This window comes from Hevea brasiliensis, chromosome 17, assembly GCF_030052815.1.
Source record: "Hevea brasiliensis isolate MT/VB/25A 57/8 chromosome 17, ASM3005281v1, whole genome shotgun sequence".
Lineage (NCBI taxonomy): Eukaryota > Viridiplantae > Streptophyta > Magnoliopsida > Malpighiales > Euphorbiaceae > Hevea > Hevea brasiliensis.
In genome coordinates this window covers 1,367,915-1,391,339 of record NC_079509.1, presented here as the reverse complement: position 1 = coordinate 1,391,339, position 23,425 = coordinate 1,367,915, and the positions used below count along the sequence as shown (strand labels likewise).

At 34.1% G+C, this 23,425-nt stretch overlaps 3 protein-coding genes and 1 long non-coding RNA gene across 4 annotated transcripts; 1 reads left to right on the top strand and 3 right to left on the bottom strand.

Moving 5' to 3' along the window:
• Positions 1–4,793: 4,793 nt before the first annotated feature.
• On the top strand, positions 4,794–6,190 carry LOC110666232 (uncharacterized). The gene is made up of 2 exons (XR_002497119.2): positions 4,794–5,289; positions 5,916–6,190. It is a non-coding gene; the product is annotated as an uncharacterized LOC110666232 (long non-coding RNA).
• Positions 6,191–6,879: 689 nt separating this feature from the next.
• LOC110666231 (pentatricopeptide repeat-containing protein At1g79080, chloroplastic) lies at positions 6,880–9,516 on the bottom strand. Its single transcript, XM_021826644.2, has one exon. The coding sequence runs from the start codon at positions 8,983–8,985 to the stop codon at positions 7,282–7,284; it is 1,704 nt and encodes a 567-aa protein (XP_021682336.1). The 5' UTR covers positions 8,986–9,516; the 3' UTR covers positions 6,880–7,281.
• Positions 9,517–10,516: 1,000 nt separating this feature from the next.
• Positions 10,517–11,565, bottom strand: LOC110666217 (probable terpene synthase 4). Its single transcript, XM_058139873.1, has 3 exons — positions 11,448–11,565; positions 11,182–11,291; positions 10,517–10,984 (listed from the first exon to the last, which is right to left on the bottom strand). The coding sequence occupies exons 1-3, from the start codon at positions 11,563–11,565 to the stop codon at positions 10,517–10,519; spliced, it is 696 nt and encodes a 231-aa protein (XP_057995856.1).
• A 9,926-nt stretch (positions 11,566–21,491) lies between these two features.
• LOC131169078 (uncharacterized) lies at positions 21,492–22,115 on the bottom strand. The gene has a single exon (XM_058139872.1). It carries the CDS (start codon positions 22,113–22,115, stop codon positions 21,492–21,494), a length of 624 nt encoding a protein of 207 aa, XP_057995855.1.
• Positions 22,116–23,425: the final 1,310 nt, after the last annotated feature.

The following is a 23,425-nucleotide window of genomic DNA, read 5'->3' as shown; positions in this document are numbered from 1 at the left end:
GACCAATGAAATAGTGCAAAATAGGGATCAAAACTGAAAAATGACAATTTCTCTTAGGAGAGTTAGAAATTGAAATGACAACCTAAACCAATAAATTAGGCACCCAAAATGTGGTATGTGGGTGTAATTAGAATTTACATACCTATTAAGCATAAGAAAATAAACATTTTGGCTTGAATAGTGCCATGAATAGTAACCCCGAAATGCAAATTTTAAAGAACGTGATTTAAGCATATTAGGGCTAGAATTTAGTAGACATGAATTTATTTATTGGATTTATTATAAGTTGTGATATTGAAACACTGTAAATTGTGTGTTTCAGTTTAAAAGAATACTGAGAAGGGAAAGGAAACATCGAGTCAAGGCCAAGAGGCGACTCATACGAGGTTTGTGCACAACATAAAAATTATCTTTAAATTTTCTTTTCTAATTTGTGTGAAATGAATTGTGACTTAATTGTATTGAAAATTGTGATTGAAAGGAATAATATGCTTTTGACCTAAATTGTTGGAAAAATAAACTGTATGTGTATGATTGGCAATTTTTAATGTTTAGAAAACTATTTAAAAAGTTTGAAACTACAGTGTCATGACCAAATGCTTGAATGCCTCACTAGCTTGACTAGTGGGAGGAATTAGTTTTGTATTCCCTCTTTGGCTGAAGTGTTGAGGTGTATGCCAGTAGAGGAAAAAATTTAAATGGGTGCCCATAGATTGAGCTAGCTAGCCTTGGTATTCCTTATAAGCCTTTGGCTGTTGAGATGAATAATATATTGATGGCATGACATAACTATGTGAATTTCTAAAAATTGTTTAGTGACTTCATAAGTGAGACATTCTTTGACTAAAATTGTAAATCGTATTTTTGTATCTGTTTAATGATTTCAGCATGGTATTTAGAATAATTGTGATTTAATATATGAATAAATTAGTATTTTGTTATGTTGTGCACCACTAAGTCATTGTACTTAGCGATGGTTTTTTATTGCTATCGCAGGTAGAGAGACTAGTAAAGCAGCCGAGTGAGCTGCTAAGGACTACTGTGCTACACTTTGAGATTCTGCCGGGTATTAAATTATACCCTTTATACATATTTATTTTGATGTATATGACTATATGTACATGTTGTAAATTGGTATTGAGCAGTTATACAGAACTTGTAATAATATTATTTTGGATTTTCTGCTGTAAATTTAGACCGATGAATGTAAATCAATTTTTCTTTAATGGAATGTGAATAAAATTCTTTAATATTAGTTTTGAAAATAATTGAGTTGAAAATTAACTTGAATTGTGGAGTTGAGAAGAATTGTGTTGATTTGAGTTGTGATGGTGGTTGATTTTGATGAAGTGAATTATAGGAAGTACTTTTTTACATGTCAAAAATTTTGATTTTTCTCAATTACAGCCGGTACTCTGTCAAAATTTTTATAAAATTTGCACAAAAATAAAAATATTCAAAAATTTTATCTAACTTTTAAACTTCAATTAAACGTTTTTAATACCTACTATAAATGCTCACCACTTTCAAAAAGTAAGAAAATTGTTTTAAAATCTCTTGTAGTATATTTAATGAGTTATCGGTAGATAAAATTTAGTAATTCATTAGGTATACTATGGGATCATGTTATACCTTACAGAGGGGTAAGGTGTGACATACTACTTTGGGCGGCATTGTCCTACAAATAAGATAAGGAAGGGAACATCAAGAGATAATCAACAACACCAACACTAGAAAGGTCTACAGAATCTATAAACCTATGCTCTGATACCACAAAATATCACACCCATCTCTAACCTATAGAGATTGATGTAACCTGAAAAACTGACAGAATTTCCCCTAAATCTATAGCTAAATGAACATGTGAAACCTATTAAAATACATCTGGCATATAAAACAGGGCTCCATGCCCATCAAACATATTTAAATACACAACTACAAATACATCCTCTTTGTGAGGATCAAAAGAGAATATTTACAATTCAAACTTCTAGCTGTCTTTACATATGTACAGCAAACTATAACAACATAAACATCCAAAAGAAGCATATTGGCATGAGCTCCACTATACTCTATAGTTGGTGAAGTGGAAGAGAGGACAACACTGAAAGGAAGGCTGCTATTGATGGAATCAGCAAAAGAATTTGAAATATTAAAAATTAAGAGAGTAAGTATAACTACTTAGTGAGCGGATAAATAAATAACAAAGGGGAAACAGATAAAGTTCTGGTACTTAATAGTACCAATTCTGCTGTATTAAAATAGGTCAGCTGAATAAATATCATTTAATCTATATCATATAGCTGAGCTAAAATACAATTCATGCTGTAATAATATTGCTGAAATAAATATATTAAAATTATGAAATCTGCAATATCCTTATACACTCGCAATATGTTTCTTGTAGATAATGCTGGCATCTCAGGTGCCATAATAAAACTCTGGCAGCCTGAGAGCAATGCTGGCATCTTGGGCTCTATGATGATAAAAATAACCCAAGAGCAATAAATATAATGGTCATACACATGTGCAGAGCTGCCCCCAAAGGGTGACCACCTGATATACGCCCCAAAGGCTATATATATATCAAGTGCTATCGCAAAGACAATATAAATATACGTTGAGCTGAAATTAAATCACTCGTCATCAATGTGTTATCTATTCAGTGTATATATTGAGTGTATTCGGCCATTTATTCAGCTGTAATTATAAATTTCATTTTATTCAATAATAAAACATGAAATTACCATTTTTTGTTCCCATTTACATAATTGAAATTAAGAATAATATAAATAATTTACAGTTAATAAAATATCAGAGTTATATATTTATCCACTCACCTATATTGAAGACAGACCGATACCTAGACTGCTGGAGCACCCCTAGTATCTACTATAGGAGCTGGATCTTCTCCTAAAGTTAAAGAAAGTAAAGTACATTAAGGAAGGATATTTAAATTCTAGAATAAGGATGGTGAGATGTAAATGCATGATTGGTGCGCAAATTTTATATATATATATATATAAATGCTAGGGTTATGTTCTATGGGTTGGACTACTTGGATGTCACTTGGCCTTACAAAACGTATATAGCAAATATATAATTGAAACTACTTGGGGAATTAATTAACTTGATCGGAGTATTTCCAAGTTTTAATTGTATATTCTCTTGTTTTTTTTTAAAAAAAAAAAGAAATTGTACATTCTATTGCATTAAAGTTCAAGGGCAACTTACATTAAAATAAGGCCCAAAGCCTGAAACCTAATACAATTCCTATACCCAATGAGCAAGTCCAACAACAAGGTCTATCCTTAACCAGCAACCTTAACAAAAACTCCCAAACAGACATTTAAAAAAAACTTTCGCAGCGCGCCATCAACAGGGATTGAGCAAGAGTGATCGAATGGAGTCAGAGAGACATCTTTTAAAGACCAGTGCCAGAGCTAAACTAACCAAAGCTAAAAAGAAGACACCTCACAACTAAAAGTAAAGTAAGGCAATTCTTCCAAAGAAGCACACAAGGCTCAGGGCAATTTATCAAAGGATGGCGACTCAAAAAAAAATTTGCTAAAAGGGGGCTATTTCAAAATTATTTACTAAAAATGAGTATTTTAATGGACGTGGAGGAGAAAGAGAATTGGTCATAAGTATAGGTAAAGACTAGTAAATAAAAAATAAAAAAAATATAATTATTAAAAAGTAGGTTGATGTTATTTAAAGTAGTGTCTGGCTATTAAACACTACTCTAAAAAGCGTTAACTATTTTTTTTGTTAAGAAGAGTTCAATTACTTTTTTATCAAGAAGAGTTCAAAATATGTATTAATTACTTTAATGTCTTCAAAAAATTTTTTAATTATAAAATTATTTATATATTTTATAAAATAATTCTAAATATTATAATTATTTATAAATAAGCTCTTATATTTTTTATAAGCTCTTATATTTTTACAATTAATAGACATATAAGGATTAATTTGTAAAATTAAAAAATTATTATTTATTATATATAAAAAAATTTAAAAATTATACATAAAATTAATTATATAATATAAAAAAATTTTAAAATATTAATATTATTTATATGCAAAGAAGCATTAATATTTATTTAATAAATTAATAAAATTAATATTGTGAATAAATTATATTAAATATTTTATAAATATTTAAAAATTAATATTATTTAGTATTTATTAATTTAATAAAATATTAAATTATAATAAATATTATTAACATGAATTAATAAAAAATATGAATAAATAATTTTTTTCCAGTCGCTACCCTATGGTAAATTGCCCCAAGGCTCACAGTCGATGCTCTAAAAGGAAAGAAAATCAAAGACTATGGCATCTCAGTCTTATTTAGGCATGAAATCTCAGCAACCACTTGTAAATGTTGGATCTGCAAATCCCCAAGCAGCCTTTCGACAAACCTTCTCCTAGAGCCGAAGGCCAAACGATAGACAAGGGTAAACCGAACATAGGAAGCAAAAACCAAGCGACACATCAAACCACCACTTCTTTACAGCATATCTTTTTCAAACCGCCTTGCCGCTTGAAAACCAAGATTTACAATCGAAACTCACAAAAATCAGAATTATACAGACCTAATCGGAGAGGGGAAGGGACCCTAAAAATCTAATTGAAGACAATCCCTTCTCCTGTACCAAGGACAGGAAGAGCCACCAGAAACAAAACTTAGCTTTCTGGAAAGGCTAAAAAAACGAGAAGTCTAGAGAGAAAATTCTCTCTCTACAATTCTAGAGAGAACTCTCCATATGAATATTACAATGCCCTCCACATTGCTTGATCATTTCACTTTAGCCCGTGCATATGATCAAAATTATATTTTATTAATATATAATATAAATTGTTGATAAACATAGCATGGAATCAAGCAAAGTGATGAAAATATAATTTTATCTTTATAATTTTTAAAGGGTTTGATGTAAGACAAGGACATTATATCAGCGAGATCACCCTGCAGCATCGGCCAACATCGTAGATGAGAGCCTTGTTTCTATAACCAAGGGGCTAAAAAGCCCATTAACTAATTTTTTGATGGGCTAACAAGCCCAAGAAACCTCCAAAGGACGAAAATAACCCTCACTGGTGCTTGCGCAAGGCTAGGTCTATTCTTATTAGGGTTTTGTGTCGCTGATAAATGTCAAAGGGAAGCCCTTGTTTGGTTCCTTATAAACTTGCAATTGAAAATCTGCTCCATTAGAGAGGAATTGCAGAATAGAGTGAGAAGCGTAGATCCTGAGAGGTTGAACCAAGATGAGGGCTAAAGTATGTGTTGAATTGTTGATTTTGTTATTTCGGTTTGCATTATGGTTGTTATGTATAACTTGGCTTCCTAATTTGCTTGTTAGGGTTTTGAAATTGTACTAGGGTTTTACAATTATGATGGGTCTGGTTAAGTTCTATTTTTCGAGATTTTAAACCTTTTTGATAAAATGATCTGTTTGCCTTTTGCGTAGGAGGCGAGATTTTTTATCCAAAATTTTCTGGATAATCTCACTACTTTTTTTTTTTTTTTTTTTTTTTTTTTTTTTTTTGTTGAACGGTAACCTTATGGGCTGTGTATTTAGCTTAAATAAAAATTTCGAAATTATGATAGTAGTTGTGGAATCGTAGATTATTATTGATGTTTATTTTTGTGGTAAACTGATATGAATTGTCGCTGCTATGTCTTCATTTGGAATGGATTGCACGTTGTTTTTACATAAGAGTATTTAACCGATTTGTTTCTATTATCGGCTCTATTTCAAATGTGCTATTATTTCATACAGTGTAGAAGTTGTAGCTCTTCAATCTATAATCTCAACATATTTGTTGTGTTCTTCAAGCCTATAGCTGTGTATTGTTTAAATTGATTAACCAAAGGTTAATATATAATTATTTGTTTTCTTCAGTGGAAGAAGAAGCGCATGAGGAGATTGAAGAGGAAGCGCCGAAAGATGAGGCAGAGATCCAAGTAGGTGCTTGGAATTGAACAAGATACCTTCAGCTCAGCTTATGGTGCTGCGCGAAGTGGGTTGCTGGAAGGATGCTTGTTAGGGAAAGCTTCATTTGTTTTTGCCTCCTGTTTTTAGTTTTAGCAACTGTTTTTGGGACTTATTGAATTTAACGTTTTGAGTTGTATTTGACTTAATATATGAAACTGGTTTTAAAGGTTTATGCATTACAATCAGATGCGTAATTTATTGGTCTGTTCTATATGTGCCAAGACTGTGTAAAGTTCAGTTTTACTGCCATGATAGATTTCTTAACAACAAAATGAAACCATTTTAGGGTGTGTCTATGGAAAATTGCTTGTCAATTGTTTTTGTCAATCTTTCCTAGGCATACATTGCCTGCTGTGCTTCTAGAGGAAGCGAAGCTTACTGTTTCGAGAATGAAGTTGCCTAATTCATTGGTCTGTTCTATACGTGGTAAGAATGTAACTTGACAGATTTCCTAACAACAAAATGAAACTATTTTAGGGAATGTCTATGTAAAATTGTATGTCTGTTGTTTTTTGCCATCTTTCCTAGTCATCCATTGCCTGCTTCTCTTCCTCGAGAAAGCAAAGCTTACTGTTTTGAGAATGAACTTTCTATGCTATTCAATTGATTTCTATTTGTCAATTTTGAAATAACAAAATTTGATTTTTTAATTTAAAAAAAAAATTGTTTTTTAAGAAAATAGAAATCAAAATTTATTTAAGTTCCTTTAATTTTTTTTTTGGTCACAAATAAAGCCTTTATAATTTATTATCTGCTAAATGATTCCAATAAGGCCACTAGAAATCCTTGAACAGTATCCCTGTAGACAAGATGTATATGATGACTCACGCACAGCCATCCCCCTTGAAGAGCACAAACGAAAGCGGACCAGTTCAAGGGACATGATTCTATAAACATTCTCAAAAAGAGTACAACTCGTACACAAATGAATGTTGTATTACATTTCTTTTTCAAGAATGTAATTGATCAATTATATGTCACAGCAAATCACATTTAAGCATGCAATATCTGCACAATACTTGGTCCACCCATAATAAAGAAACCGAAGCAGGCAGAAATATTGTATAGCCCCCTCCTGACCTTCGGAAAATTTGAACAAATTTCCAATGTTCCAGTGAAGCCGCTCGTCAATCATCGGTCCACAAATTTCGTGATTTGGCATGACTCTCAGTCTGAAGAGACAATATAAATTTCTTGGAGAGGAATAGCTGTTGGGATCCTCAAGCTAGGGTTATTGTGGTTATTCTTTGTATTCTGGCTAGCGCACATGGTTTTATACTGGTACACCTTCAAGGTCATATTGCATACAAAGTCTTTCAACTGTATTTTGACTCATGACTTGTCTCCGATGCAACTCTCTTAAAACTTCTGCTGCCAACCCCTTTTTCTCTTCATGGATAATTCCTTCTACTATAATAGCATAAGTTGTTTCACTAGGCATGTACCCCTTCTCAATCATCATCTCGAAAACTTCTAAGGACAAATCTGTTCTGTGAGATTTACAAAACCCTAGTATAAGTGCATTTAAATTATCAACATCAGGACTATAATGATTTTCTTCCAATAACCTGAAGATCTCCATAGCTTCGTACAGCATTCCTTCAATGCACAACCCCCTAATTAGAGATGAATAAGTGTAAGAATCAGGAGTAAATCCATACTTCGTCATCTCATATAAAAGCTGAAATGCTGGATATGTGTTCCCCTTTCTACACAAGCAGGAGATCACACCTTTGTAGAATTCATGGATGGAGGAATTTTGTTTATTGCCCAAGCTTTGGATTAAGGAGAATGCCTCTTGCACCTTTCCCTGCTTGCAGAGCACAGCGATGGCATTGAATGTTCCCTCATTTGGATTACAGCGATGATAAATCATTTGGTCTAGACACTTAACCACAATGTCCACCTTCCCCTCTTCGCAAAGGCGAGCAATTATTGGATTATAGCTTGTAGCAGTGGGCTTAAATGGTCCGCTCATCATTTCATCAACAATCTGAAGGGCCTGTTCTGTCCTGCCATGGATGGCGAGTGAACCAATTAGTGTATTATAGGTAACTATGGATGGAGAGCGTTCCTCATCATCCATTTCAGCTAGAAGCTCATTTGCCTCCTCCCATCGTCCCTCGTAACAGAGACTCCGCAGTATAATATTATAGCTAACAACATTTGGATTGAACCCCTTTGATGGCAAATCCCTGAAGAATTGAATTGCCGCCTCAGTCCTACCTTCCTTGCACAACCCAGTCAAGAGAACATTGTAACTAACCAAGTTAGGCTGCCCACCCCTGGCTATAATATCATCTAAAAGCCTCATTGCTTCATTCACCCCTCTTTCCTTATAAGTTGCTTCGAGCAAGGATGAATAAGTGAATGCATTTGGGACCAACCCCTTCTGCATTAGCCTATCCAGAATCTGCAAGCTTTTATTCAAGTTTCCATGCATGCAAAGCCCTCTAACAAGCGAATTATAGGTAACTGTATTGGTTGGATAGCCATATTCTTCCATTTTCTCCACTAATTGCATTGCATGCCCAACGTTCCCCCTTTTGCACAAATGGTTCACCAAGAAAGTATAAGAAGCAGCATCAGGAATAATACCAGACCCAATCATCATTTCCATCACTTTTATGGCCTTCTTCATCTTATTTGACTTACACAAATCATACAACATCTGTGTTGCTTGAACAACATCAGGCTTGTGTCCCTTTTTAACCATACATTCCAGATGGAAAAATGCATCATTCAGCCTAGTTTCTCTATTTCTATGGTCATTCTTACCGGATCTCCAATTGGGTAGTGTGACGACAGAGTCTTTGGGGGAAATTGTGATCTGGGTAGATGCTAAAACCCTAGCAAATCCTTTGTTAAGTGAGAACGAATGAAGATTTGGTACATGGGAAAAGAATCCGCAAGCTATTCTTGCAGTGTCAGTGAATGGGTTGGTTAAAGGAGAGACTGAATTTACCAAAGTTGCCATGAGCAGAACACAATTACGAAGCCAGAGAGACCTAACTACACTGTCCTAGATTTAACGAATTTCTTGTATGAATAAGATATCAGGTTTTGCATTGACAGAGCAGAGGAATTAAAAATCCTAGGTTTTTCCTAATACTTGACTTTCCATTGTGAGCATAAGTAAGAGAAGGAAGTTGTATTGCTATGGATGAATGAAGCGGGCATAGAAAATGTGAAAAAGCACAAGAATGGCATCGATATGTAAAACATATGCAATACATTAAAGATACAACTGAATCAAGAAACAAGAAAAAGTAAAGCTAAACAGACAAAAGGGTTAACATACAGTGACTGTGGCTTGCTTTATAGATGAAAGATCGATTCTTTTCTCTACCAAGAATAGTTGAAGCAGGGAAATGTAAGACCCAGAAAGAGAGGGGCGTTGAATTTGTTAAACATTTTGTTTCTCAAATAGCTTTCTTTTCATCTTTGCAGGGCTATCCTTGTTTAGTCCAGTCCAGTCGCTTCCAATCCGTAATTGCTTCCCTGTTATCCGAGGCCTGATGAGTTGTGGATTAATTTCACGCCAAGTACGCTCGTATTCACCACGCGTTGCCGTTTATACCATGCCTGCTGTTGGATTTGTTGGAGTGTGAAACACGCTCCACATCAACAAATTTTGCTCCATCTTAATAAAATTAGAGAAATTATACCGTTGACTGTCATATTATAAAATAATGCATCAAATATTTTTTTTAAAAATATTGTAAAAAAAATTTACTAACGCTCATAAAAAAAATAATTAATTCTTAAATGTTTTAAAAACAAAATAAAATTCAAATTATTGTGAGTGAAAATACATTTATATCCATTGCATTAAATAATTTATTGGGATATAATAATTTACATAAAATAATAAATTAAAAATAATATATAAATAAGTATAATAATTATTGTAAAAAAAGTTTGATGATTATATTTTTAAAATTTATTTACATATTTATTTTTATTAACTTATTATTTTATATTATTTTATATGCAATTATCCATGCATTCTATAATTTTTTTTTTGTAAAATTAGCTGAAAATTCCTTTTAATCCTATGTTTAACACATGATTTATAATTATCCAAACCCTATTTTGATAGAAGTAAAATACAAATAATTTTTTACATAAAAAAATTAATAAATTTCATATAAAATTAATCTCATTTAAACTTATAAAAATCAAGTTTAGATAAAATTTTTCATGTGAGAGGACTATCATTAAAAATGAAATTAATAATAATAATAATAATTTATTAATAATAATATATAATATTATATATTAATAATTAAAATTTTATTAATGTAAACCGACTTTAAATATCATAATGTTATAGTGAGATGAAAAAAAAAATGCTGTAAGTCGAAAAAAAATGAAAATAAGATATCTTATAGTGTAATATGCTTGAGAAATTATTTTATATGGCTAATTATTGAATATACCGAAATTCCTAAAAATTAGTATCCCTTTGTATGCAATAAAATAGTTTTCCCTAGAGAGGTGGGACCCTAAACCGCAATCCTGTCAAAGAGCAGGGACTTGATGTTTTTTTGGAGGCATGGGAGCTTTGGTCTATGCTCGAAGCAATGTATCAAAGGAGCCAATCTTGCAATGTTAAGAGCAGCCCTTGTGAAAGATGCTGAAAATGGATTTGGAGAGAGACAATGTAGTTTGAGTTGCTTCCATGTATCTGAAATCTTGTTCATCACATGATTTCTGGCTTCCGTAACTGAAGTTCCCAAGCCGTCCCAAAGACGAAAAATGGTTGACACAGAAGATCTAATGGGTGGATCATTATTGACAAGGTGCACTGTTTCCCTTGTTGTACCCTCACCCAACAGAAAGAAGGTGTGCAGTGGCACCACATCTATCCCTGAAGTATCGTTTGCAATCTTTAAATACTCTTCTGCCTTTGGAAATTGCCCAACAGCGGCCCATTTCGCTTCTCCTAGCAATGCATTGCACAGTCTTGTCCGCTGTTTGATCAAGCACACAACCCTTTTTAATCATTCTTTCGAAAGTGAATTTAACTAGCAGCTGACTTTAGGATGAAGTCTTGAACTCTAACTCAACAATATTGAATTCATTTTTAAAACTTTAAAAACTATGAAATCTCGAATTCAAATCCCATTAGAAGTAAAAAAAAAACAAGTCCAATTAAGAATATGCATACCGTATTATGCAGAGAGCGTTTTGGGTTATATGCAGCACCATCTCTATGAATTTTGTAAGCAATTTCATCAATATTGTCAAATACAGCCTTTAAACATATCTTCATATAGTCTGGTTAGTCATTTGCAGCAACAATGTCCCATCTGCATGTGTTCATTTCATTTCTTACTATCATATATATAACAGTAAAAATGTATAAAACATAAAAATTTTTGTTCTGTTTGATTTCATTAAAATTTTACCTATTGACGGCTCGTACAAAGAGACTGTGTGGATCGATCCTTCCACAGAAATGGAAAACGTCTTGCATAAGGTGGAAAAGTGAAACCACTTTGGCAAGCTCCACTCTTTGTCCTGGCAGGCTTGGATCTGCAAGGCTTGCCATGGGCCAGGTGAACCACTCAAGCGGTTTCTTTCTAGCAAACTTCAACTCCCTTGATAATCCTTGTTGAGAGCAGTGAGATTTTTCCTAGATACTTAGGAGCTTAGTTCTTGCTGTCATTTTGTCTATTTTTAATGTTATTTTGTTTATTTTGCTAAAAATCAGTTGGCATGTTAGTCAACTTGTGTTAGGTTCAAATCTACTCCTTAAATTGGGGAATGTAACCATGCTTCACCATGTTTTTGTTACTTTAGTAGTTGGAGCAGGTTTGTTATGTACCAAAAAGGGTAAGACTTCTGATATATGAAAAAGATTAAATGAAGTCTCTCTTACGCAGCTGCTGAGAGAAGTTTATAAGAAGAATCACTTTCTTCTCTGTTTTTTTCTAGCAATTTTCAGTTCAGAAATTGCAATAAATGGTATCAGAGCTCCTTATGATCTTTAAGGGCCTGAAAAAGAGAGAAAACAAGTAAGAATTCCCTGCACTAAAAAAAAAAAAAAAAAAAACCTTAAACACTAGAGCTGAGAGTGATGGCTTCAAGTGGATATTCTGCTCCACCTCCTCCCGTATTTTCTGGAGAAGGTTACTCTATTTGGGCTGTCAAGATGAAAGCTTATCTTAAAGCCTTTGATCTATGGGAAGTGACTGAAACGGGTAGGCAACCAGGACCTTTGAGGGAGGATCCTACTCTTGCACAGATAAGAGCTCATAGTGAGGAGTGTGCTAAAGGTTTCAAGGCCTTGTCATGCATTCATGTACATTTACGAGGTGATTTTCACGAATTATGGCATGTGAGATAGCAAAGGAAGCTTGGGATTTACTTAAAGTGAGTTTCAAGGAAGTGCACTCTCAAAGCAAATGTCGTCTGAATTTGAGGAGGAATTTGAGGTTTTAAAGATGAAAGAATCTGAAACTCTTAAGAGTATACTGAGATAGATTAATGACTGTGGTCAACAAAATTAAGTTGTTGGGTGAAGATTTATCGGATAAAAGGGTTGTGGAGAAAGTTCTTGTCACCTACCCGATGATTTGAACCCAAAATCTCATCTTTGGAAGATTCAAAGGATTTGAGCAAGATCACCTTACACAACTTATAAGTTCCTTGCAAGCCATTGAGCAAAGAAGAATTATTAGAGAAGAAGATGCTTCTAAGGAGGCATTTGTTGCCAAACAGAAAGGAAAGCAAGTAATGGAGGTTAAGAAAGATTCAAAAGAGAGAGACAACAAAGGGAAGCAACCTGAAAGTGGAAGTGAAGCTGTCAAGAAGGGCAGATTTCCACCTTGTCCTACTTGTAAAAGAACAAATCATCTGGAGAAGGATTGTTGGCAAAAGAATCGTGTAAAGCCTATACAATATCACTATTGCAAAAAATATGGCCACATTTCAAGAGATTGCAGATTCAAGCAAAGTAAAGCTCAACAATCCACTCAACAAGAAAATTTCACTAATGATCAGTCCAGGCAGCAAGATGATCATTTATTCATGGCTTCACAGTCACTTAAACAAGTAGACAAACTCACATGGATCATTGATAGTGGTTGTACAAGTCATATGGCTAGAAATGAGGATCTTTTTAGTTCTCTAGACAAATCAATGAGAACTAAAGTGAAGCTTGGTAATGGAGAGATGGTCCAGGCTGAAGGCAAAGGTACCATTGCTATGCAGACTAGAAAAGGTACCAAATACATTTCTGATGTTCTCTTCATTCCAAGTTTAGATCAAAATCTGTTAAGTGTGGCACAAATGTTGAAAAAGGGATACTCTCTTCTGTTTAAAAATCTTTGGTGCCATATTCGTGATTCTGAAAATTGTGAAGTTGCTAAGGCTAAAATGGTTGAAAATAGTTTTCCATTAATAGTTTTCCATTAATATCTGAAAGCTTGAATCAGCATGTTTATAGTTCAAAGGTTGACGAAACTTGGTTGTGGCATAAGAGATATGGGCATTTTAATCTTGCTTCTCTGAAGTTTATGCAAACTCATAGTATGGTGAGGGATATTCCTACTATAAGTGTCAGTGGTGAGATTTGTGATAGTTGTCAGTATGGTAAGCTTCATAAGCAATCTTTTCCAAGTGATTCAATGTGGAGAGCCAAAGAGAAATTAGAGCTAGTGCACATTGATGTTTGTGGCCCTATGAGTGTGCCCTCCCTGAGTCAAAATAAGTATTTCATCTTGTTTATAGATGATTTAACTAGAATGACTTGGGTGTATTTCATTAGGAGCAAAGCACAAGTATTCAGTGTGTTCAAAAAATTCAAAGCCTTAGTTGAAAAGCAAAGTGGATGTACAATTAAGACCTTGAGGTCAGATAATGGCAAAGAATATACCTCTGTTGAATTTGAAAAATTTTGTGAAGAGGCTGGAATAGTTCAACATTTGACTGTACCTTACTCACCACAGTAGAACGGTGTTTCAGAGAGGAAAAATAGAACCATTGTTGAAATGGCCAGGTGTATGTTAAAGGAGAAGGAGCTTCTAAAAGAGTTCTGGGTTGAGGCTATTTATACAGTAACTTATTTATTAAACAGGCTGCCTACAAGGTCAGTTGATGGAACGACACCTATAGAAGCTTGGTTTGGATCAAAACCCTCTGCTAAGCATCTAAAAGTGTTTGGTTCAATCTGTTATATGCATGTTCCTGCTGTTAAAAGAAGTAAACTTGATGACAAGGCTGAGCTAGGCATTTTCTTGGGGTATGCAGGTCAATCCAAAGGTTATAGACTCTACAATGTAAAAACAAAAAAAATAGTGATATGTAGAGATGTTCAATTTGATGAGGATGCTCTTTGGAACTGGAATGAGCAGAAGATTATGAAGAAGTATGTCTCAAGTCACAAGGAAAGCTCTTCTAGCAATGAAGAAGGAAGGCCAGTTGAATCTGATGTCAGTCAAGAAATGGATTATGAAGATAATGAAAGGGTGCAGAAGACCAAGCCTCTGTTTGAAATCTATGAGAGGTGTAATCTAGTTTTTGCTGAGCCAATCAACTATCAAGAAGCTTCTCAGTTCATAGAATGGAGGCAAGAAATGGATGCAGAGATTGATGCAATTGAGAGGAATCAAACCTGAGAACTCACTTCAAAACCAAAAGAAAAAAATTTAATTGGTTTGAAATGGATTTTTAGAACCAAGCTTAATCCTGATGGATCAATTTTCAAACACAAGGCTAGACTAGTTGTGAAAGGCTATGCACAGCAGCCTGGAGTTGATTTTGGAGACACATTTGCTCCTGTTGCTAGACATGACACCATCAGGTTGTAATTAGCTATGTCAGCTCAAAAAGGATGGAAAGTGTTTCATTTAGATGTGAAATCTGCATTTCTAAATGGAATACTGATTGAGGAAATCTATGTGAGTCAACCTAAGGGTTATGAAGTGTTGGGGCAAGAAGTTAAGGTGTACAAGCTTAAGAAAGCATTATATGGGCTGAAACAAGCCCCTAGAGCCTGGTATTCAAGAATAGACACACACTTGATTCATCATGGATTCAAGAGGAGTGAAAATGAAGCTACTTTGTATGTTAAAACCTGTGATGATGGGAAACAATTGATAGTATCCTTGTATGTGGATGATATGCTTGTAACGGGTAGTGATTTTCAGCTGTTAAAAGAATTTAAGCAGCAGATGCAATCTGAATTTGAAATGTCAGATTTGGGATGGAGATTCATCAGTCAAATGAGGGCACTTTTATTTCACAAAGAAAATATGCTCTTGATATCTTGAAAAAATTCAGGATGGATCAATGCAAATCAGTAGCAGTTCATCTTGGGGGAAATGGGAAATTAAGCAAGAATGATGGGATTGAAAAGGCTGAAGCAACAGAATAAAGAAGTTTAATTGGAAGTTTATTGTATCTTACAGCCACAAGACCTGACTTGATGTATTATGCAAGTCTATTGTCTAGATTTATGTATTCACCAAGTTTGGGTCACCTTGCTGCTGCAAAAAGAGTTTTGAGATATTTAAAAGGCACAGCAGACCATGGGATTTGGTATCTGAAAGGTAAAGACCTAAAGCTAGAGGGATATGTAGACAGTGGTAGGCATTTGTATGGATGATATGAGAAGCACTTCTGGGTACGTGTTCTCATTGGGATCAGGTCCATTTTCATGGAATTCAAAGAAGCAAGAGGTGGTAGCTCAATCTACTGCAGAGGCTGAATACATCTATGCTACTGCTGCTGCTGCTAACTAGTCAATTTGGCTTCGAAAGCTGCTGAAGGATTTGGCAAATGAGCAAGTTGAACCTACTGTTATTTAGTGTGACAATAAGTCTGCCATTGCAATTGCAAGTAATCCAATTCAACATGAAAGAACTAAGCATATTAAAGTGAAGTTTCATTTCTTGCGAGAAGCTGAAAAAGGCTATGAAATCAAGTTGCTGCACTACAAATCCGATGAGCAACTTGCTGATGTTTTGACCAAGGCTCTTCCTAAGAGCAAATTTGAAGAAATGAAGAAAAAGCTTGGAGTATCAAGGAAAATTCTCAACGAGGAGTGTTGAGAGCAGTGAGATTTTTCCTAGATACTTAGGAGCTTAGTTCTTGCTGTCATTTTGTCTATTTTTAATGTTATTTTGTTTATTTTGCTGAAAATCAGTTGGCATGTTAGTCAACTTGTGTTAGGTTCAAATCTACTCCTTAAATTGGGGAATGTAACCATGCTTCACCATGTTTTTGTTACTTTAGTAGTTGGAGCAGGTCTTTTATGTACCAAAAAGGGTAAAACTTCTAATATATGAAAAAGATTAAATGAAGTTTCTCGTACGCAGCTGCTGAGAGAAGTTTATAAGAAGAATCACTTTCTTCTCTGTTTTTTTCTAGCAATTTTCAATTCAGAAATTGCAACAATCCTATCTCTTTCCACCATCTTCAATTTCAAACAACAATATTATATGAATAATTTATAAATTCTTTCTTTTTCTTTTCTATATTTTTTCTAGAAAATACTGTGTTGAACTTACTTAGAAATGAGAACAAGTTCTTCTTGGTGGAAAGACTGAAGCACGTTGAAATCTAACTCGGCAAGTTCCATAAAAATATGTTTAGATTGCATGTTTCCTTGGAAATTAGGCAAAAAGCAGCTTTTTAATCACTGATCTTGCTAAGGTCTTGTGGTGTGGATGCTTCAATGTGTTTGCAATAATCCCAGCTAGATTATCATCAAGATGCATTATGGATGAGTTATGAAGATGGCCACTGAAAACTCTAGCTTCATCTAGTATATATTCTCCTTCTATACCCAACTGACATGCCTTGTACAATTCCATTAATCCTTCGATGTCTGCAGCTAATTCTTGTTTGAATCCTCCCTTCTTGTTCTTGAACTTGTTGACCGCCTCTACATATATTACATATAAAATATATAATTTTACTATAAAAAATCAATAACAAATCAATCAAATCGAGCCAGATACTTTCCAGTAGCCACATGTTGCTTATTGTTCTGAATCCTGAACCTCGCGATTTTGTCTTAAAAGCCAATATGGACGGTACCCAGTTCGATTTCGATTGATTTGTTAACAAAATATGTAGAGATACAAAATCTCAGCTGCAGGAACGTAGTAGCCTCGCTGCCTTAACTGTCCAAAGCAAAGGGCAACCTGAGAAAGGTCAAGATTTTGAAGATTGGAAGAAGCAGTAGAAATCTTGTAGTGACTTTAAAGATCATCCTCTCTTGCATCATCTTCTCTTGCCTAGGCGTTGGAAGGAATCGATTATTCTTAAATGAGAGTGGAAGATCATCTTCTCTTGCCTTTCTCAATACATGTATACTCGTCTATTGCACATTTTAACCTGCAAGAAACAGAGATCAGCCCTCACCAAAAAGAGAAAAAAAGAGCATATTCATAGCTAGGAAATGGGAATAACAAGTACCAAGATTTCAGTTTCAAGAATGCTGTTAGTCACAGAAATTCGTGGGATTTTTTTTTTCAGAGGAATGGGGGAATCGAAGACAAGGGAAAGAGCTAGCTTTGTGAAGGACGTGGTAAGGTTGAGTATTACTCGGTTTGTAAATTCAATTGAATCGTCTTAATTTAATAATTTAATTCAATTTTTAAGATAATTTAGTTTGATTTGGTTCGGTTTTGCATTTTAAGAATTTTAATTATTTCAATTCTGTTCAATTTTTAGAGAGAAAAAAATCATTTAAACCTAACCGAAATGAACCGAATTACTTTATTAATTTTTAAATTGATTTATTTTTATAAAAAATTTATGAATTGTAAGTAATTATATATAAATAAATTATTTAATTTCATTGATTAATAGTTATTAGGTTCAAATAAGGTCAAAATTATACTAAATAACTTAAAAATCAAGTTTAAATTAAAAAATCTATTCAAACTCAAAAATCAATCGGCTCAAACCAAATCAACCCGAGCTGACTTTGTGACATTGATTTTCGAAGTGGTTTGATTATGAATTATAGTGTAACACCCCTAATTTTTTTAAATTTATTATTTTTTGGTAAATATTGATATTTTATTTTATTTGAATTTTAGGAAATTATTTGAAATTTTTTGGATTTTAGAAATCGGGTTCGATTTTTCCGAAAACAAAAACTTTGATGATTTTTAAAATTTAATTTAAAGATCACGTGGCAAAACTAAAAATATATTTGGAGCCTACAAATTTTTCTGAGTTTTCTAGAATTTTTTTGAAATTTTTAGACCTCATTTTCGGTCCCAAGGCAGAGTAAAAATTCAAAATTTTGTATCCTGAATTGAACTGACCGAATCGAACCGGATCGGATCGGACTGGCCGAATCGGGCCGCCTCTTTTTTTTTCTTCTTCTCCTCTTCCTGTGTGCGTTCTCCTTTCTCTCTCTCTCTCTCTCCCATTTTCTCTCTCCTCCCACCTCCCTTCGCCGGCCGGCCGCCAAGCGACGCGACGCTCAGCGCGCAGCTTCATCTTTCCGGCCGAAATTCGATCAATCCGGCCACCATTTGGGCCAAATCTTGTGTCTAAACCCATCTACACCTCGAGAGCTTTCCATAGACACCAAGAACACCAAAATCCATCGAGCGGTTTGTCCAATTTTTGTCCGGGAAGTTTTAACCCATTTTGATTTTTGGGCTAGATTTCTCGTAAACCGTGAATTCCACGAGAAAACTGAGAGTACCAAAGCGCTCCACTCGTCGAGAGCTTCGCAGCAATACAAATTTCAAAATTTTCCGACACCGTTTTTCAGTGAGTCCCACAGAATTTCGTAGTGTTTTTCCGAGCATTAAATGAGCTTAGAAAATTTCGTAAAATTTAGGTACTAACCCCCGTGTTGTGGGCTTCATGTAGGTATCTTCAATTCAGGGAAATTCGACAGTTGTTCAGGTCTGTGAATTTCGGGCCAGACAGACTGGCTGCCGAAAAAGTCTCCGAATTAGATCGAGATTTTAGCTACCCCACCCTTATTAGATGTCCCGAGAGCATCTCTGGAGTTGGAATCGACATAGGTAAACCCAAACCTTACTTTTTCATAATTTTCTAGTACTTAAATGTGATTAAAAATTCATAAAATATTCGTGGTAGCTCAGAAAATTATAATTCTTTTTGCAATAGGCTAGTAATATTACTAAGGACAGCAGGGCAAAGTTTTAGAATTTTTAGAGCTTATTTGGGCAGTTTTTGCAAAAATGATCAATTATAAAGACTAAACTATAAATTTATATATTGTGATTGAGGACTGTTTGGATGGGCCCAGGAGGGGCTGTGTGATGTGATTGAGTTGTGAGTGTATGAATTGCGAATATAGAAGTGCGTTTTGAGCCCTTTTGCAGGTTGGGTAGGTCATAGGTATAGGGGAGACTCTGCCGGATTTTCGGCACGACTTAGGACGTATTTGGTATTTTCTTAGTTTGTATTGAGTCAAATTTATTAAATGATTATAATAAAATTGTCGGTGGCCGGACATGACCTTCTTCTCGGCCAGTAATCCACGATGATTCTTTGTCAAGTGCGTGACTAAAATATTAATTTTAATTATAATTTCAATATTATTATAAGTTTAAGCATACCCATGCATCACTTATATGTATGTATCTATGTAGTTAAAACTCTAGGCACGTTTTATGTTGCATTCATAACTGTTAAAGTTCCATGGATGTTGTTGTGGTAATTTGGAGCAGTGTGCGTGCATTAGTGTGCGTGTGATGTGGTGTTGACTATGGATAGGACGGGTAGACACGGTTTGAAATCTTCGCTAGGACCCGGTCCTTCGGGGGTAGTCACGGCTTGAGTTCTTCGCTGGGACCCCGATTTGATTATTAAGTGGAAGTCCGAGCTGAGTTCTTCGCTGGCACAGGTTGGATTAAGAGAGCTGTATAGGGGATCAGCTTCCATATATGTATTGTTTGACATTATCGGGTGTGTGAGTGCTCCAAATTACCTTTTTGCTGTTATAATATGAAATTATTGCTGATGTTGCATTTCACTCTACAAGGTGCATTAGCTTTAGATAGTTATAGAGATTATGGTTAAAAATGATATTTTACTCTCTGAATCGAACGCTCACTCCTGTTCAATATTTTTCCAGGCCACAGGAGGATATTTTGAGGTTAACCTGCTTTTCTCCCTGGCAGGTCATTTATTTATTTTTGTATAAACATGTTAACTCTTAGAATTTCTGCATGTGTTAGAAATATTTATTTGAATTGGGTCTGTAATATATATTATTATTTTGGACTTATAAACTTATTATTTTATACATGTTGATGGACTGGATGAGGGAGTTGAGCTCCCATTTATTTTTATGTTGTATGAGTATGTCGATGGTGAGCTGAGCTCCCCAATTGATTATATAATGTGTTTATAGGTCGGGTGAGTCAAAAACTCCCCGTTGAAAGGTCCATTTTATGGCCGGATTTTGTCCGGTTGAATTCTTGAAATTGGGCTCAAATGGGCCTTAGAGTTAGGTTAAGGAATAGTTAGGCTTACTACGGGCTTCGGGGGTTTTAAACTGGCCCAGTTCCTAGTGCCGGTCCGACCCATAGGTTGGGTCGTGACATATAGCTTCCCACATTTGCTCAATTTATAAACATAGAAGAATGCTAATTCTCACGTGTCAAAATTGAGGAGACCATTAATCCATTATTATTATTATGAAGCATGAGAAGTAATTTTTTAAATTCATTTTAACTCACCCTTTCGAATTCAATACTTGAAAGAGTCAAGTCCTCAAAGAAGACCAGTTCATTTAATGGTACATTAATTATTATTATTATTATTATTATTAAAACAAACATGGGATACCAATTATTATCACTTGTTTAACCATTTATTATAAATTTTCTTAAACTTTTTCTTAGAAAATCCAGTGAGTTTAAGTAATTCTTTGCAAAGTGAGTAGCGATAGAAAAGAATCCACATGTGATCCAACTCTTGAAAATAAATAATATTTAATTTAAAATTTTTTAAAAATTAAAACATAATATATTCAATTAGAGTCTAAGAATAAAATAAAGCAAATATAACTTTATATAGAAGAAAAATTCATTAAATTAAATCTAAAAATTTGTACATAGATATTTATAGAGTTTTAAATTTTAATCTAGATAAAAATGAATTAGAGAGTTCTAATTTAAATTGAAAAAATATTTAAAGATCTAAATTAAATAGAAATAATATTTTAGAGTTCTAAATAAAATATGAAATATAAATAAAATTTATTTAAAAAATAAAAAAAAATCTCATTAGAATTAGAAATTAAGATAACAATTTATTTTATCTATAACAAGGTCCCTAAATAAAGAGAATATATATATATATATATATATAGTAATGATTATATACTAAAAAATTATTATTATTTTAATTATAACTGATAAGAAAATCATATACAGGGGGGGTACTCAAATAAATAGGCATATGATGGAGGAAATTTATAACTACAAAAATGTTTTTTTTTTTTTTTAGAGTAAATGAAATTTATTAAGAGAGCAAATCAAACTGGACAGCATCCTCTAAGAATGAAGGGACCTCATCAACCCATTCATTCTCACCAGGCTCAGAAATAGCTGCTCTAGCCACAGTGTGAGCAGCCTGGTTCGCTGCTTTTCTAACAAAATGCAGGGAACAAAACTGTAAATCCCGCATTAACCATTTACGATCATTTACAATAGAACCAAAATAAGATCGATAAGTCAGTCGGGATGAAACTGCCTGAACCAGAAGAAGGGAATCAGACTCAAGCTGAACCTTCGTCCACCCTCGAACCTTCAACCAACTGAGAGCTTCACGAAAGCACAAAGCTTCAGCAACTGTAAAGGAGACGGTTCCCATAACAGTCTTCATTTTAGCAGCCCTAAAAACACCAGAAAGGTTCCTCATAATCCAACCAAGGCCCATAAACTCATGATTTGCAGCAAAGGCAACATTAAAATTACACTTTAAGAGACCAACAAGAGGAGGACACCATCGAACTAAAGGGGCTTGCGATAAAACAGGTGGGACAGAAACATGTGGAGGCATTGAAGAGGCACACTTCCACTGAAAAAGAAATTGTGACTCATTGAAGACCACCTGAGTAGGTGAGAGTCGAGTTCCCTTCCACATCAGTCTATTACGAGTGTTCCAAATGGACCAGGCCAAGGCTAATGCCACATTACAATTATCAGGATCGGCCACCAAGAATAACTCTTAGAGCCAGTCCTGAAGGGAGGAAACAGGCACCAGCTAAGAAGATACAAGCTGACTTGTGCCAGCAAGATGAAGCAAAGGGGCAGGAGAGAATAGTATGAACAACAGTCTTAACAACACTATTACAAAATGGACACGAATCATCCACCTGCACACCTTTATCAAGCAAATGACTCCTTGTAGGCAATATATTGCAACAAGCCCTCCAAGCAAACATCTTGATTTTAGGTGAGACCTGCACACGCCATAGTCTATTCCAAACCAACCGGTAAGGAGAAGAAGCATAATTACCTACAGCAGAAAGAAGCTTATACGCTCCCTTAACAGAATAGCAGCCCTTGAGATCACCTAAACCCAAAAGATTTTGCAAAAAAGAAGGAGAGGAAGAGCAGCTCATGAAATCTGGTTTTGCAGCAGCAGCAAAAGCTGTTTTCTGCAACTCTCCAGCAGCAGAATCTTCATCATTTTACTGGGTATTTCTATTCCTTAGCTTAGATTTTCATTATTTTTTCATTTCTATACTTGGGTTTGTCTTGAAATCATTATTTATGAGTAGATCTTTGAAATTCTAGAGATGAGTTTGTAAATATTGCTTTGTATTGTGATTTTTGAACTGATTTAGTCATTTAAATAAGATTTACTGCATTTTGATTTATTGCTTGTGAGCTTGTTGCCTTGCTTGATGAATGGGTCCTCATTAAGTTAAGTTTTAATCCTTGATAGATGGACTAAAAAGTGAATATTTGGGATAGATAATCTTGCAATAAACTTAGTTTTCTTGGTGTTAGAGATAAGCTAAGAGGATTAAGGGGACTTTCCAAAATCAATTAGAACTTTAATTAGGTTTTCGTTAGGTTTGAAATACCGTTAAAACAAGGTTTGATTTAATGAATATCAACTTTGAAATGCTTGAAAAAGGTTTCAAAGAACTAAGAATTAATTTCCCTCAAAATTGTAATTCTCATGTGTTTGGCTAAATTAGGGATAAAACACATACAAATAATATTGAAAACCCTATCTCTAGAATCACTTTAATTTTTATTGAATTTAGATTTAATTCCTTCCAATTTCATAATTAGCAATTTCAATTTAAATTTTGGTAATCTAGTTTAATTAATTTAGTTAATTATTTGATTTAGTTTAAATTCCTCAAATGCCAATTTTAATTTTAAATTTCATTTTTAATATTTTTAAATTTTACCATTCTAATTAACTTATCCTTTTAT

Bases quoted from the DNA above. Each gene is read 5' to 3' on its own strand.
- LOC110666231 (XM_021826644.2), bottom strand. From the start codon at position 8,985: ATGGCAACTTTGGTAAATTCAGTCTCTCCTTTAACCAACCCATTCACT.
- LOC110666217 (XM_058139873.1), bottom strand. From the start codon at position 11,565: ATGGCAAGCCTTGCAGATCCAAGCCTGCCAGGACAAAGAGTGGAGCTT. The intron at 11,292-11,447 runs GTCTCTTTGTAC...ATGACTAACCAG, and splicing joins TGGAAGGATCGATCCACACA to ACTATATGAAGATATGTTTA. The intron at 10,985-11,181 runs GTATGCATATTC...TTGATCAAACAG, and splicing joins AACGCTCTCTGCATAATACG to CGGACAAGACTGTGCAATGC.
- LOC131169078 (XM_058139872.1), bottom strand. From the start codon at position 22,115: ATGTGGAAGGGAACTCGACTCTCACCTACTCAGGTGGTCTTCAATGAG.